A 13,287-nucleotide genomic window follows, 5' to 3' on the forward strand; every position below is an offset into this window, starting at 1 on the left:
TTCTGATGTTTTTCTCAATAGGGAACCGGCCACTCAGGATCTTCTTAAGTGCCGATTTTCCGGAGCCAGGTTGGCCTAGCAACAACGTGATCCTTCCTGGTTTAAAGACACCGCTGATGTTTTTGAGGATCTCCTTGCGCACCGTGCGCTTCTTGGGTCCAACAAACATTTTCTTAAGGTCGTTCGGGATAGTTGGCAACTCGTGCTTGGAGCTGTTGTCGTCATGATATGAAGACGCGCTTCAAGACTTTCAACATTAGCGCACTCAAGATGGAGATACATGAACGCTCCCGGCTTGAAAATGTTCCATGCTGTGGTCTAGCAACCCAGAACTGCCCCATGTGCTACAAGGATTCAATAACGGCGAACAACAAACTTCGCAAAGGATACACTAACAACGGCAACCCTACGCTCGATGGCATACCCTATGACAGACGAAAGGGTATACCATCCTGTTCCTGCCAAGCATGGAAGACCATGCTCGGCAGGAACAGGATGAAGAGGAACAAGACCGGGTGCGGATGGAGAATGTCATGAATGACAACTTCATATTTGCTCAAGTTGACCAGGGCTGGGTTCAGCAGCAGATCCGCAGCATCGAAACAGCTAGCTACGAGGTCAACACCAAATACGCTGGTATGCATCAAGGTGCTCAACCAACTATACGTAGCAACGATCGCTACAAGAAAAGGTTAAGCTGCTTGAAGAAGATGTTTATGCCCTCAAGGATGACGTCGAGCGGGGGTCCGCAAATGGTTATGAACTACGGATGGGAGGGCCAAATCCCAGCTCCATCCATTATGGGCCCATAATCCAGAATGGAGAGACCCCATAATCCCTGATCTGCACTAAATATACAGCAGAAAGTGTGGTGGAGAGGCACCATCGACGATCACCAATAGAGCACATTTTCAATGCACTGTTATCGATAGGTCATATCTGATATTATAACGCTGTTACCAATGCATAGAAGACACTGAGCGCAGCTGGAGATAGAGCTTTGCACCTTTCACTTGTGCTTTGTATAGACTACTATGGGTTTCGTCCCATTTTTCGCGATTCCACACATAATAGCAATAAATGATGGTCATCCTTATGGCCATACCATTGGTTTTTACGTACCCCTGACGTCAAGGACCTGAAGCAAGTACTCAAGGACGCTGGGGTCGAGCGCAGGGCTAGGAAATCATCGAGCGTAAGTTAACATGCAGCATTTAGTATTTCAGCTAATACCAACGCTCAATATGAATATCACTGATCGGCAGCTTAGAGTCATCTTTATCAGACATAATAGTAGGTCAATAAAAGGATTAGAGATGTTATGTCGTGCGGGATACATCGAGCTCTCCAGTCCAGCTCGACAACTGTTTCTACTCACACCAGAATTTGTTGAGCGTAATAACGAAATGCTCTCCAAGAACAGTATATTTAGGGAAACGCGTCTTTGAAGAAAGCAATTAAATAGAAGACTCTTTTGGTTGATCGGAATAGTTTAATTCTAAAACCTCAATTTGACTGTTCTTACTTGAATTGGCTTTGATTAAGAATACACAAAACAATGACCTACATATTGCAATACAGTTAAGAATGATTACTTCAGATGAAGTTTGGTCTTTAGAAATGCACCAACCACATATACAAATGATACTCGCGAGAATGATGATCGTTGTAGTGAATAGCGACTTGCGCGACAGTATTTATATTAAACATAAGTTTTTTAATGTAACAATTGATGAATTGGATTTGGCTCGTGGTATAATTGGTGGAGCTGTAAACGCTCTTCCGTCATAGAAGCAGAAGAGTTAGTGTGCTGCGAATAGCAAATAACAATCGAAACCAAGAAAAACACTGAAAGGGGTACTGACCCGAGAATAACGAAGAAACAGCAAGTCAAGAACGAAAGGAATGTCGTTTGCATAAATGCCTATTTTCAAAAATGGAAAACTGAATAAGCTGCCCTGGGTACATTTAAAAGTCTCTGTCAAGAAGAGCTCGAGATAGGGATGTTGAAAATGCAATACTCAGATTAATACATCCAGGTTAGAGGCGCCAATTAATAATTCAATTATTCAATTTATTCCTACCCATTCTCGAGCGTACCCCGTCCGTTGCATTGACATCCCACAAGTCGTGATTGTAGTGTACACACATGATAACCTCGAGCGTTTCAGGGTCAAGACGCTTGCGTAGATCGGATAGCACCAGTCTCTCCATTGAGAAGAAGCGCTCGCACTCATTAGAAGTTGGTGGAATTAACGCGACGTCCACGTAGTGCGAGCGCTTCGTCGACTTGCGCTTCTTGAAAGCTGCACGTTCGATGGAGAACCCCTCCGCGACTGTGGAGGCCTGTGCTTAAGTTGGCAATCTACATCTAGCACAATCCGCTGTAGCATGACCCGACCTTGTTCTAAGTTTGAATAATTAACAATTGCGGCGGTAGGGAGTAGTCGAGGCTTCATGGCAGGGTACTGCTTAATCACTTGGCCAAACAGACGTCTCACGGCAGACAGTGTTGGTGTAGACTTCTGCAACGTCTTGGTGACTGCCTCAAAGGCTGTCAGGTCTGTAAGGAGCGCCTTGACGCGCTCATGCTCGCTACGCCTCAGCAGTAGAGGCTGTACGTCACACTCAACGTGGACACTGTGTCCCAGCTAAACAATAAACGGCTGGAGCTCCATGTAGCGCTTTACCATCTCGATCGTTCTCGACCATCTGGTCTCATTTCTTAGGAGAGGCGACAGATGGGTGACGCGACGGAGGATTGCCCGACCCATGATCGTATGAAGCTTGGTCATCAGCGCATGAACCTTTGCTATAAGGACGTCGTCAGTCTGGAGGAAGCCCTTGACCGCAAGGTTGAACCTGTGGCTAGCAGAACCGATTAGCGGTATATCTCTCTTCCTGCGGTCAATATACTGATTCACCGAGCAGTTATCGCCTATCATGAGCTTCACAGCGCTCCAGGGTTTGTTGTAGCGCGACGGCGTGTCCGCGACGAGGTCAAACTGGCTTTGAGCGCTTAAATCTTTCTCCTCCACTGGCGAGAGCGCCAGAAGTACGAATCGGCGTGTTGGGCAATCCAGGTCCTGTAGTACTCGCTTTGGTCGTCACCGGTATTACCGGTAACAATACCGTCTGTATTGTCAAATACCGCAAATATCGCTACGTAGTGGCGGTTACTGCTTGTCCGCCCGTCCAAAACGATCCCCAACGAATCGGGCAGCTCGCTTGCAACAAGACGCTAGACGAGCTCGAACAGCAGCTCCATGGACTTCTTTAGTGTCTCTACCGACACAGAGGAGAACGCCGAGTTCTGGCGCGTTAGCTTCCGCTCTACAAAGGCAAACGGGAGGCGGTCGCAGACAACCCACTTGACCCAATGATACAGGTCTCGTGTGCGCTGGCTCACGAGACGTAGGCTTAGCGGGTTCTGGCGGCGTGCAGCCTCCTCTACATCTTGCTCGTAGTCTTCATGGTTGCGACGCAAATGGTTCAGTAGATTCGTGTAGCCATTTCCTTTCTTGTATTGCTTGCTGCACGCTGTGCACTTGTACATACCCTCTCATACTGTAGCTAAGAGCATGGAGCAAATTTAACTGCTTGTAAGGACCATTTTGTGCGCGAATCCTGCTGTAGCTGGTGGTTGGCTGCTAAATTGGCTTGTGCTTCTGATTCCTTACGTGATCTGGGGTGCTGTGGCAAATTTGGTGCAGGACAAACGTGCTTAGACCTTTGGGTTCCCTCAGACAATTAATATATAATTTTTGAAAAAATTAAATAAGGATTGGTGCTGTAGTAGTTAATAATTGAATTATAGAATACGGATTTATTTTTAGAAATATTATTTTTTTGGCATCCATCAGAAATTCGACCAAATGCAGAATAAAAAAACTATTTTTTTCATTTCTTCCTGCAACCTATTATTCAAGTAGATCTAGCACCCCGTTCCTCCTGCAATGCGGAGACAGGAGGTGCTGTCAAACATCGTCATGATGTTTGTCATAACAGACCAGACCAAGGAAAACGCTACGACATTGATTGTACCGATTCCGATCCACTTGTTCTTACCGCCAGTTCGTTTGAGTTCCTGTGTTTCAATCTTCTGTTTGGGTAGCAGCACGAGGAACACAAGCGAGAAAAGCTTGAACGCGTAGGCGATGAGATACGTGTACGTCACCTGCGAACGGACATACGAGTTGTCCAGTTGAATAAATTCTGTTTCAACGTCGAAATGGCCGTCGATACTCTTGGTAATGACGCTAGCAAACGGAGACGCCAGTGTGGATACGGCGGTGATTAGACCGTACACCGTGGCCTCGTTACCCTCCTCGATTATCTCCAGTACTGCAAACGTTGCGACGATTGTTCCAATCGCATTTGGGAGATTCTCAACTAGTGGCACTCCAAGCCAGAACCATTGGCTACGGTAGACGTCCCAAATGGTGAAGAAAGTAGGGAAGACATCGATGACGATCACAGAGATCGGAGAGATGGCGATCATGTATCGCCAGTTCCAGTTGAGTCCAACCTGTTTGGTCAGATATAGCGAGCCAGCCGACACTATCAAGCCGATGATTGAAGCCACACTATTGTTCACTGGAGTCACCGTCAACCAGTAGCTTTGGATGAGAAATGACGCCGTCACGGACACGTAGGAGAAGACGTTGCGGCAGAAACGGAAGATGACGATTTGGTACACCACGCGCTGCTGGATCAGCTCGTACAGAGCGTAGAGGTATTTCTGTGCCGAGCGACGGTGAGTCTTCTCTTCTGTGATGCAGAACCACGAGAAGGGCATCACGACTAGCGAGAAGACAGCACAGACGCCCATGACGGTGTTGAAGCCCATGGAACCCGAAAACGTACCACCGTAGTCAGCACCGTTGAGTCCGAAGCCAACCATCGCTTGCGATATGATCTGGAATGAGTACTGTACTGCATACACTATGGCTTGCAAAGCACCGCGGGTCTTTAAAGGTTCTCGCTGAGCGAGTTCCACGAGGACTCCATCCGAAGCCGTGAAGGCCACAACGCTACCCAGGTTGGCGATGACCATGAGGAAAATGTACTTGACACCCGAATGTTGCGCGTCGGTGTTGAGCTGCGCTGTCTGCTCGGCAGTAAGAGGCGTCATCAACGCCCAGCTGGAGTCCGGGTAGTACGGATCACCGATGGGCATGACGGTCATTACGACTAGCGAAATGAAACACACGGCCCAACCGAGGAGCATGTACGGCCTACGCCGAAAGCCGAAGATCGGGTAGCAATCTGTCACGATGCCGATAAAAACCTTGAGAGTGTAGGGCAGTGTGATCAGGACACTGGGCGCCTGCCAATTATCACTTAAACGACCGACTTATCTGCAGCAGATAAGTCGAGGCATATACGCGCATACCCGGCCCGGAGGCGTAAATATCGTGTCAATAGATTCCCCTACCCCGCGAGTTATGTCGTGCAGCCATCTTAACTTTAAATCTTAAATTTTGTATATTTTAAGATTACAATCACTCCTGTATATGTTGCATGCACTCATTGGACTTAACTTGAAGCATATACCTTTCGCCGCGCCAAAACCCCAATCACTTTAAGTTTTTCGTCCGAAGGGCGAAGACAGCGACAGCTTCGTGGTTCGTTGTGTATGTTTCAGCTCTAGTGCTGGTTTGTAATCAATTGAAACTGTTTTGTTCAGACGCATGGTAAACCCGCTGTACTCGGCCGTCCACAAGAGACGTCTGTGGATTGATGACGTCTCCAGCGATGAGAACACGCCGCCCAACGCTACGTCGATCCCCTACGAGGACTCAAGCTTCTCATGCAGCTACACCGGGACTGTGACATCATTCAGGAGCCCTCCAGAGCCAAGAAATCCCAGGAAAAGCCCTCCAAGCGAGACGTCGACGGAGCCACCGACTTCTCCGGTGCGATTCGCACCTCGTAGCCCGACAACATCGTCTCCGGTGCTCTTGGAGACGGCACCACGGTCGCCTCTCCGCCCAAGCGCGAACAAGTCACTGAAGGCCAAGCGGGGTGGACGGGGTATACGTCGAGAAGCTGTCGCGCCTTACTCGAGGGCGCATTCGAAACAACGTGCGGAGTCCAGTGGCGCCAAGCTGTGTGCTACCACTGCGTCGGAGAGACTACACTCGATGCTGAAGACCGCTCGGCCTGACGACGTGTTCGTGCCAGCACGATGGCCGGGAAGTGTCGCTCACCTCCGCGAGCGGTTCAACCCCTTGGCCACCGTCTTTCCGGCGGTTCCACATTACGGATGGTGCGATTGTCCAGGTCCTTGTCGTGTCGATTCCTGCAGGAACTCGCTTGCACACCTGTACTGCAATATTAACAGCTGCCCATACGAGGGCCTGTGCGGGAATGGACTCGGCGAGTCGAAGAAGGTTTTCTTGGGCAAGAACGTACGCACAGAGGTGCTGGGCGTGGTGGCGGCTGAAAACATCGAGCCAGGAGAAGTGTTGGGGCAATACTTGGGCGAGATCGAGCACCTGAGCGTCTCGCGCTCACAGCGCCCACGCAACCAAGGATACCGTCTTGTGATGAAACTACGCCCAGAACGCCCGAGTTACCCTGTGCGTGTGGCAATCAACGCAGAGAAGATGGGCAGCTTAATGAGGTTTGTAAACCACTCATGCCGTCCGGTTGCCAAGTTCGTGGAGGTTTCTAATGGGCGACGCACCACCGTGGTCGTCGCTACAACGCATGCCGTGCGCCGCGGCCAAGAGGTGACCGTCGACTATGGGGACGACCTATGGTTTGTCTGTCAGTGTGGATGGCACGGTTGCCGCCACCAGGACATCCAGGATCAGGACGATCCGTGAAAAGAGGGCAGCCATCGTGTGCACAGGCATATTGGTGCTTAATATGGGTGCTAACTTTGCGCCTTTTTGGTAAAGTTGTACCCAGAGGTTCCGATGTGAGCCTAGATAGCTGACGTGTAAGTGTCTGTGACGCCCGCGCCTTGACGTGAATGTTTGCGCCATCTTTGGCTTCCATTGCAGTGTTCAAGAACCAAACGGGTGGTTTCGCGCGCAAACTCGAGCGCGAACCACGTTGAAGTTGCTGGTTTGGCGCGCAAATTCGAGCGCGAACCACGTTGAAGTAGCTGCAGAGCCTTTTGAAGATCCAAGATAGACTACTGGTGGATCGAGAGGCTTCTCTTGTAGGTGCGAACTGCGGGCCCGGGGCTGGCGTCTCTCACTTTCCATTTCGCCTCGCGGCAAGCAACCCTCACTTCAAACAAGACCTCTGCCCCCCTCTACTTCGATCGGTACGCTGCTACTCGACCTCGCGCCCATGAAACCGCACCTTGACTGACCCGCTGTTCTTGTGTATGATAGAAATGGTCCGAAACGCAGGAACGTCTAACTACTCAATGGCCGACATCGAGCGCATGTTGAGACTCGTCGAGAAGGTACTTCCGTTGGGCAAGGACGAGTGGGAGCGCCTCGCTACCTCGTTTAACACTAGCAAGCCCCGTGGAGCACCCGAACGTGACTTTGAGAGCTTACGCCGCAAGTTTCAAGCAGCTTTACAGCACCCGCAAGCCAACGGGGATGGCCAGTATGCCTCCCCATATCCAGAAGGCCAAGGAGGCTAAACAGGCTATTGACGACAAGGCTAACGTCGTGGAGCTAGACGATGAGGCGGGAGAGGACGAGCGCTACGGAACCGGACTTCAGCTTCGATGCGGAGCCTGACCAGACCTTCTACGAGCCGGACGTCCCTGAGATCCTTCGTGCTGCCACCGGAAGAAACGGCGCTGGGTCTGTCCGTAGCGAGTCGACCGGTACGGACGAGTCAGTCATTAAAGGGCTTACAGACCCAACCCGCGGTGAGTTCCAGGACTTGTTATCGTCATCACTTTCTCCACAAGGACTTGAAGTCGGCGGTACAACCCCTCGCCCTGCACCACCACGTGCATCACCGGCTACGAGACAAGACACTTCGGCGAGAACGCACCGACACGGGGACCACGGTCACGACGCCAGAAGCAGGGACGAAGTTGAAGCTGCCAAGTATCCGGAGCTTAGTAGTCGCTCTAACCGCCTAGGAGGGGTGGACTTGACCGAGTTTCGAGACACAGCAGGCGCCAAGCGTGCCCATGAAGACGATAAGGAAACGCAAGAGGCCAGCTTCGCGAAGGCAAAAAGAATTCGTGCCATGAAGGCGACGACGGCGCTTAAATCGAGGCTCGAGGGACTTATAAACTCGGCGAACAATACTCGCGGCAATATCACGGAGACTATACTTTTACTACGCGAGGAAAACGAGCGCAAAGCTGAAGCTCGCCGCGAAGAGGAGGAGCCAGCGTCGCCGAGATGATATGGCGGTGATGGAAGCACGTCGCCTCGCTGAAAGAGCCCAGGCCGAGGAGCGCCGCCGCATCGACAGGCAGGAAATGGAAGAGCGCGCACGCCGTGACCGAGAGGAGGCGCGTGCTCGCACCCAAGAGCTGGTGATGCTGATCGGAGCCCTGACGAAGAAGCCCTAGGACGTCAGCGAAGACACTTCTGGTATGCACATCAGTACGAGGCTCAGCTTTCCGATTTCAGTAGTGTATTTTTGTATTTTCTCTCTTAAGCCTTGAAATGCACAAACGCTCATAGCTAACGTGTTAGAGATCGAAAGCTTCCGTTTCTCCTAGAAAAGTGGTGCGGATCTGTGAGATTCCCACGGTGCGAACTCTGTAGTTGACCATGCGGAACAAGCTGCCAATTCGGAGCCCGCGAAGATCCGGATCGTACGGCAAGGGGAGATTCAATCGGTGGTACACCTTTTGTATACTCCCCATGCCCCACTCGGCGGCCTGGCGCACCGACGTGATGGCATTGTGGAGCGTCCGGGCGGAACTTCGAAGTGACGGCAAGATCCGGTCCAGGTCGCCGTCCTTCAGCGGGGTCAAGATGCGGCCAGCCATTGAGGTTGAGCAGGGAAACGCTGAGTCCGACACCACGTTCATGCGTTGGTCGGGGCAGCACACCGGGTCAAGGAGCTTGGTTCGAAAGCCGAGCGACGTATCCGAGTCGTTCCAAGATCCGGGACAATTGTGCTTCGCCCAGATAATACAGCCGTCTGCTGCGAAGCATATTGTCCCGGTGACGAACACGGTGTGGAGCCAGCCATTGTACATGGCGTTCTGCAGGTCACTGTTGGACGGCTGCTGGACCTGCAACACAGCAGAAAACGTTGAGTAAAATAAAAATCGTTTGAAATTCCATACACGTACTCTCAGGTTCTTTCCGTCGATAAATCCGAAGGTGTGCTGCAGGAGGGGCTCCCGAGCTTCAACCAGCTTAGCCATTTCGGCTTGACTAGATGGAGAAGGCCAAGAGATCCTTGCTGGTGCATATCCTTTAAGTGCAGAAGCCAATGATTCCTCTGCGCGACGTAGTGTCCGTGACAGTGTGCTTGGGGGGACACCAAATACCAAGCACAGCGTTGTCTGCTCCATAGAACCCACGTAGAAGGAAATTAAAAGACCCAGCACTTGGTGATGGTGTCGTAGCTTGGGTGGGCGGCCACGTGTAGTGTGGCGTGGAATGAAGTAAAATCTGCTGAACCTCCGCAGGAGCTGGTTGAACGCAGGTCTACAGACATGTAGCGATTAGCTAACGTGTGCAGTTTTAACAACACTAGATAGGGTCTCACCTGGTTAAACTGGTAGCATTGAGGAAGTTCACGTTGTTGCCATACTTGTACAGGATCATCCAAGCCGATTCGCTCGGCGTGTCAAGGCACTTTGTCGTGAGGTAGTGCCGGCTCCTCATGGCGATTCTCCACGCATCCGCCATCAGCACGTCAAATACTACACGTCGCACGTCGTTCAACTCCTCTTCTTGCTTCAGAACCTCTGCACAGAGAACCAGCGTCAGGTCTACGTCGTCTGTGGCCTCGCTCGCCATCGTGGTGTTCACTTGCGCTCGACACGGGCCAATTTGAAAGTGAGCAAAATTCGAAGGGTGCAATTTCGCGTAGTGTCCGGCACAAAGTGTCGAGTACAGTTTTACAAAGTGTTATTTTTTTATTGTAGCTTTTGATGTAGGACAGTAAGAACCGGACAAAACAAGCAGTCAAAATACATTTGTGGTAGAAGTTTTGAGAAGTAAGCCGTCATATATCTTTTTAAACTCTGACTTATCTGCTGCAGATAAGTCGGTCGCTTAAGTGATAATTGGCAGGCGCCCACTGGCGGACGTGGTCTCATTTCCAGACATGCGGAGGTAGTTCGTCAAGAAAGGGTAGATCACGCTGTACATGGTGCCGTAGACTACACCGACAGCAGCGTATTGGGCCATCAGGCCGATGTTGCTCCAGCTGTAAATGTCGGGTGGGTCTCCTAGACGAATGGCTCCATCTTCAAGCTCGTGGATATCAGGAGTCTTCAGTTCATGGTAGTCGTCGGGCTTGGTTGGCAAACTCGAATTCGACAAGCGCTGCACATCAGGAATGTTCATTGTTGCCAGCGGAATGGGAAATGACTACCGATAAAGCAAGCTACCAGAGCAACGGTGCTGCCTGCCGCCTGTAGTATATAACGAGTGAGTTTCTGCTGTGTACACGAAGTCAAGGTGCGTGCACTGCGCCAATCAGAGGTGGACGGTTTTCCGACTAGTCGAAAAAAGGGACACAACTTCTTCGCGAGTCGATCAGTAGAACATCTGTACACATGTTACTTGATACTGTAGTCGCTGTAAACGTTGACTACAAATTCAGTCTTCAAGACTGAATTTGTCTTGAAGACTGAGCCTTAAAGGTAGGCGTTCAAAAAGACACAAGGTATGCAAATGTGCGACTCTATTCCTCAAACTTGTGAGAAGCAAATGACATTGAACCGTGGTTCGCGTTGTTGCTGGCTGACATGTACTAAGTTTAGCTTGCTGGTGCGTTAGAACCACCAGATGTGCGATGATCAACGAGTTTCGTACGACGGTTGCAGCCATTTGGACTGGGTCACATGCAGAAGAGAGCGTCAGCTATGAAGTGAGTTGACAGTAATGTTGTGCAGGCGTATGCAAATCTGCCCCTTCAAAGAAAGAAATTTAAACAATGAAGCTAACTTTTGCAATCCAACTTGAAATCCAATAGCCACATGTGTATGTACATATAGCGGCTGCGTGCCTCCACGATCAGCTAACGTAGCCTTAGTTTGGTTAGAACAATAGGTTCACTTCACCAGTTAGCCGAGTCGGGTCACTCGACTAACCTTCTGGGCCTCGACGACTCTTACACCGCGAACGAAGTGGCACATTTAATGCAGTTCAGTATTTTGGCATGTAAATCCGATTTATCGGGCTGCAAAAAAGAAAAAAAAATGGCCACTTAAAAAAATGGACTCGAATAATAAAAATAAAGCTTATTTTTCTGGGTTTGAATTGAATGGAGAAATCGATACCTGGGACTGAATCCTATCCAGAGCGTGTGGCGATGACAGCATCCCGTGTTGCTATGGTGAACAAGATCCTACTCATGCCGAAGACTTGTTTTAATAGTTCAGAAATATATTTGTAAGAAGCAGTAGTATTTTGCGATAAATAACTAATAATTTCAGACTAAAAAACAAATTCAATTGATTTATTAATAATAATACTTTTTCCTAGCCCTGATCTATGTAATACACTGCAGTATCTATCGCCAACCGAATGTGTTTGTGAATGCCTCACCGCGAGGCCGTCGCCGTTCTACACATGACAGCTCCGCAATGACAGCACAGTTAAATTCCCCACACAGAAGTTTCATTGTTCCGTCCTCGATTTTGTGAGTGATGGTCGCGTGCTTGGTAGCAACATAAGTATCTCGCTTCGAGTTCAACCCACCGTGTTAATCAGCAGTTTCTTGTGGCTAGCACTGCATCCCAAAAGGGCACAACACGCTCTGAGCTGTGGGTCAGTTTCCAACCTTCCGCATAGCAAACAAGCTATATTCAATGGCGACGACAACCTGCCAAATTTGCCTGGATAGCATCGAGAAAGAACAATTGCTCTCAAACGTTTGCGGGAAGAGCTGCAGCGCCCGTATCTGTGAGCAATGCCTGGTCGTCACGTCGAGGTGACGCTACAGCAATTCTACCCTGGCGTACTACCTCGAATCCGCTGCCCAATCTGTCTGGTCCCGATGCATGCGAGTCGCTGGGAAGCGTGCGCTCCAACAGATACGAAGTCTACGTTGACGTCCAAGTACGCAGAGCTGTGTGGCCAGACATGCGCAGTGACGCCTCCATGCTGCCACAAAACAGGCTACACACATCTTACGGTGTTTGATCCTGATCGCAAACCGTCAAGCCCAGTCATGTTGCTACCATCGCAACTCGAGATATTCAAGACGCTGTGCAAGGAATTCTGCCGCCACAAACAAGAGCCTCGTACAGTTCTGAACTATGCGTTTGGCACCTTCGGAGAGGAGAAAGCTTCGATCCTCTTGAACGAGCTGATGTTGCCTCGTATTCAGGACCCGGAGCGACGTGCCACTCTGCTGCTGTCCCTGATGTACTTCCGACCCAACACAAAGACGAACTGCTGCGGACACAACTTCTGCTTCAACTGCAAGCGTCGCGATCACCACGAGTCGTGCGCAGAGGAATTTAATGACAATAACGACCTGGTGCGCTGCCGTACGTGTCGAGTGCTGCTTCTAAAAGTTGAAGGCTGTGACGCAGTGCAATGTGTCTGTGGATTCAACATGAACTGGGCGCGGGAGATAACCCTCCGTCGAGACCGAAAGAAGGGCAAGCTGCCGGTTGATATCTTCGACATCCTGCTGACGAACGACTGGCTCATCTTTCAGAGTCGACTGGCCGTAGTTGTGAAAAAGCTATGGCTGCACAAGCACGTGGTTGCAATGCGCCCCCTGGTTCGCCCACTCTTCGTCGTTTACTTGTGGCGGTTCCGTCTCCGCAAGGTTCTTACAACCGAGTTAAGCGCTGGCTGCGTGGCACGACGCGCTACACACGTCGATTATACTATTGCTAAAGTCAGAGGTGTTCTACGACCGGCCGTGGCATCGTGCGTCTGGCGTCGGAGATTTAGTAGGGCGGTGGCAGGTGTGGAATCTGAGATTTTTTGGAAGGCATATCGTCGCTGGCACCCGAAAGACGCCGAGTCTCAAGCTGAAGAAATAAATACTCTGCTGAACATCGGCACGTACGATGACGGCGAGTAGGCATACAACATGCTTGATACTGCATGTACTAGTATAGTAGTAAAGGAGGAAATAATTGCGGATGATATCTATTGAACTACTTCGAAGTTAGCTACAAACAAGTGTTCGTTTTTGGCA

The 13,287-nt window shown here is 50.3% G+C and overlaps 2 protein-coding genes across 2 annotated transcripts; one reads left to right on the forward strand and one right to left on the reverse strand.

The window, feature by feature from the left end:
- Positions 1 to 3,934: 3,934 nt before the first annotated feature.
- PITG_07980 (uncharacterized protein) lies at positions 3,935 to 5,230 on the reverse strand (the record flags this gene model as incomplete). Its single annotated transcript, XM_002904137.1, has 1 exon — positions 3,935 to 5,230. The coding sequence occupies one exon, from the start codon at positions 5,228 to 5,230 to the stop codon at positions 3,935 to 3,937; it is 1,296 nt and encodes a 431-aa protein (XP_002904183.1).
- Positions 5,231 to 11,614: 6,384 nt separating this feature from the next.
- Positions 11,615 to 13,170, forward strand: PITG_07983 (urease accessory protein, putative; the record flags this gene model as incomplete). Its single annotated transcript, XM_002904138.1, has 1 exon — positions 11,615 to 13,170. The coding sequence occupies one exon, from the start codon at positions 12,040 to 12,042 to the stop codon at positions 13,168 to 13,170; it is 1,131 nt and encodes a 376-aa protein (XP_002904184.1).
- Between the last annotated feature and the right edge of the window lie 117 nt (positions 13,171 to 13,287).

Source organism: Phytophthora infestans, genomic scaffold (assembly GCF_000142945.1).
Source record: "Phytophthora infestans T30-4 supercont1.12 genomic scaffold, whole genome shotgun sequence".
Classification (NCBI taxonomy): Eukaryota; Oomycota; class Peronosporomycetes; order Peronosporales; family Peronosporaceae; genus Phytophthora; species Phytophthora infestans.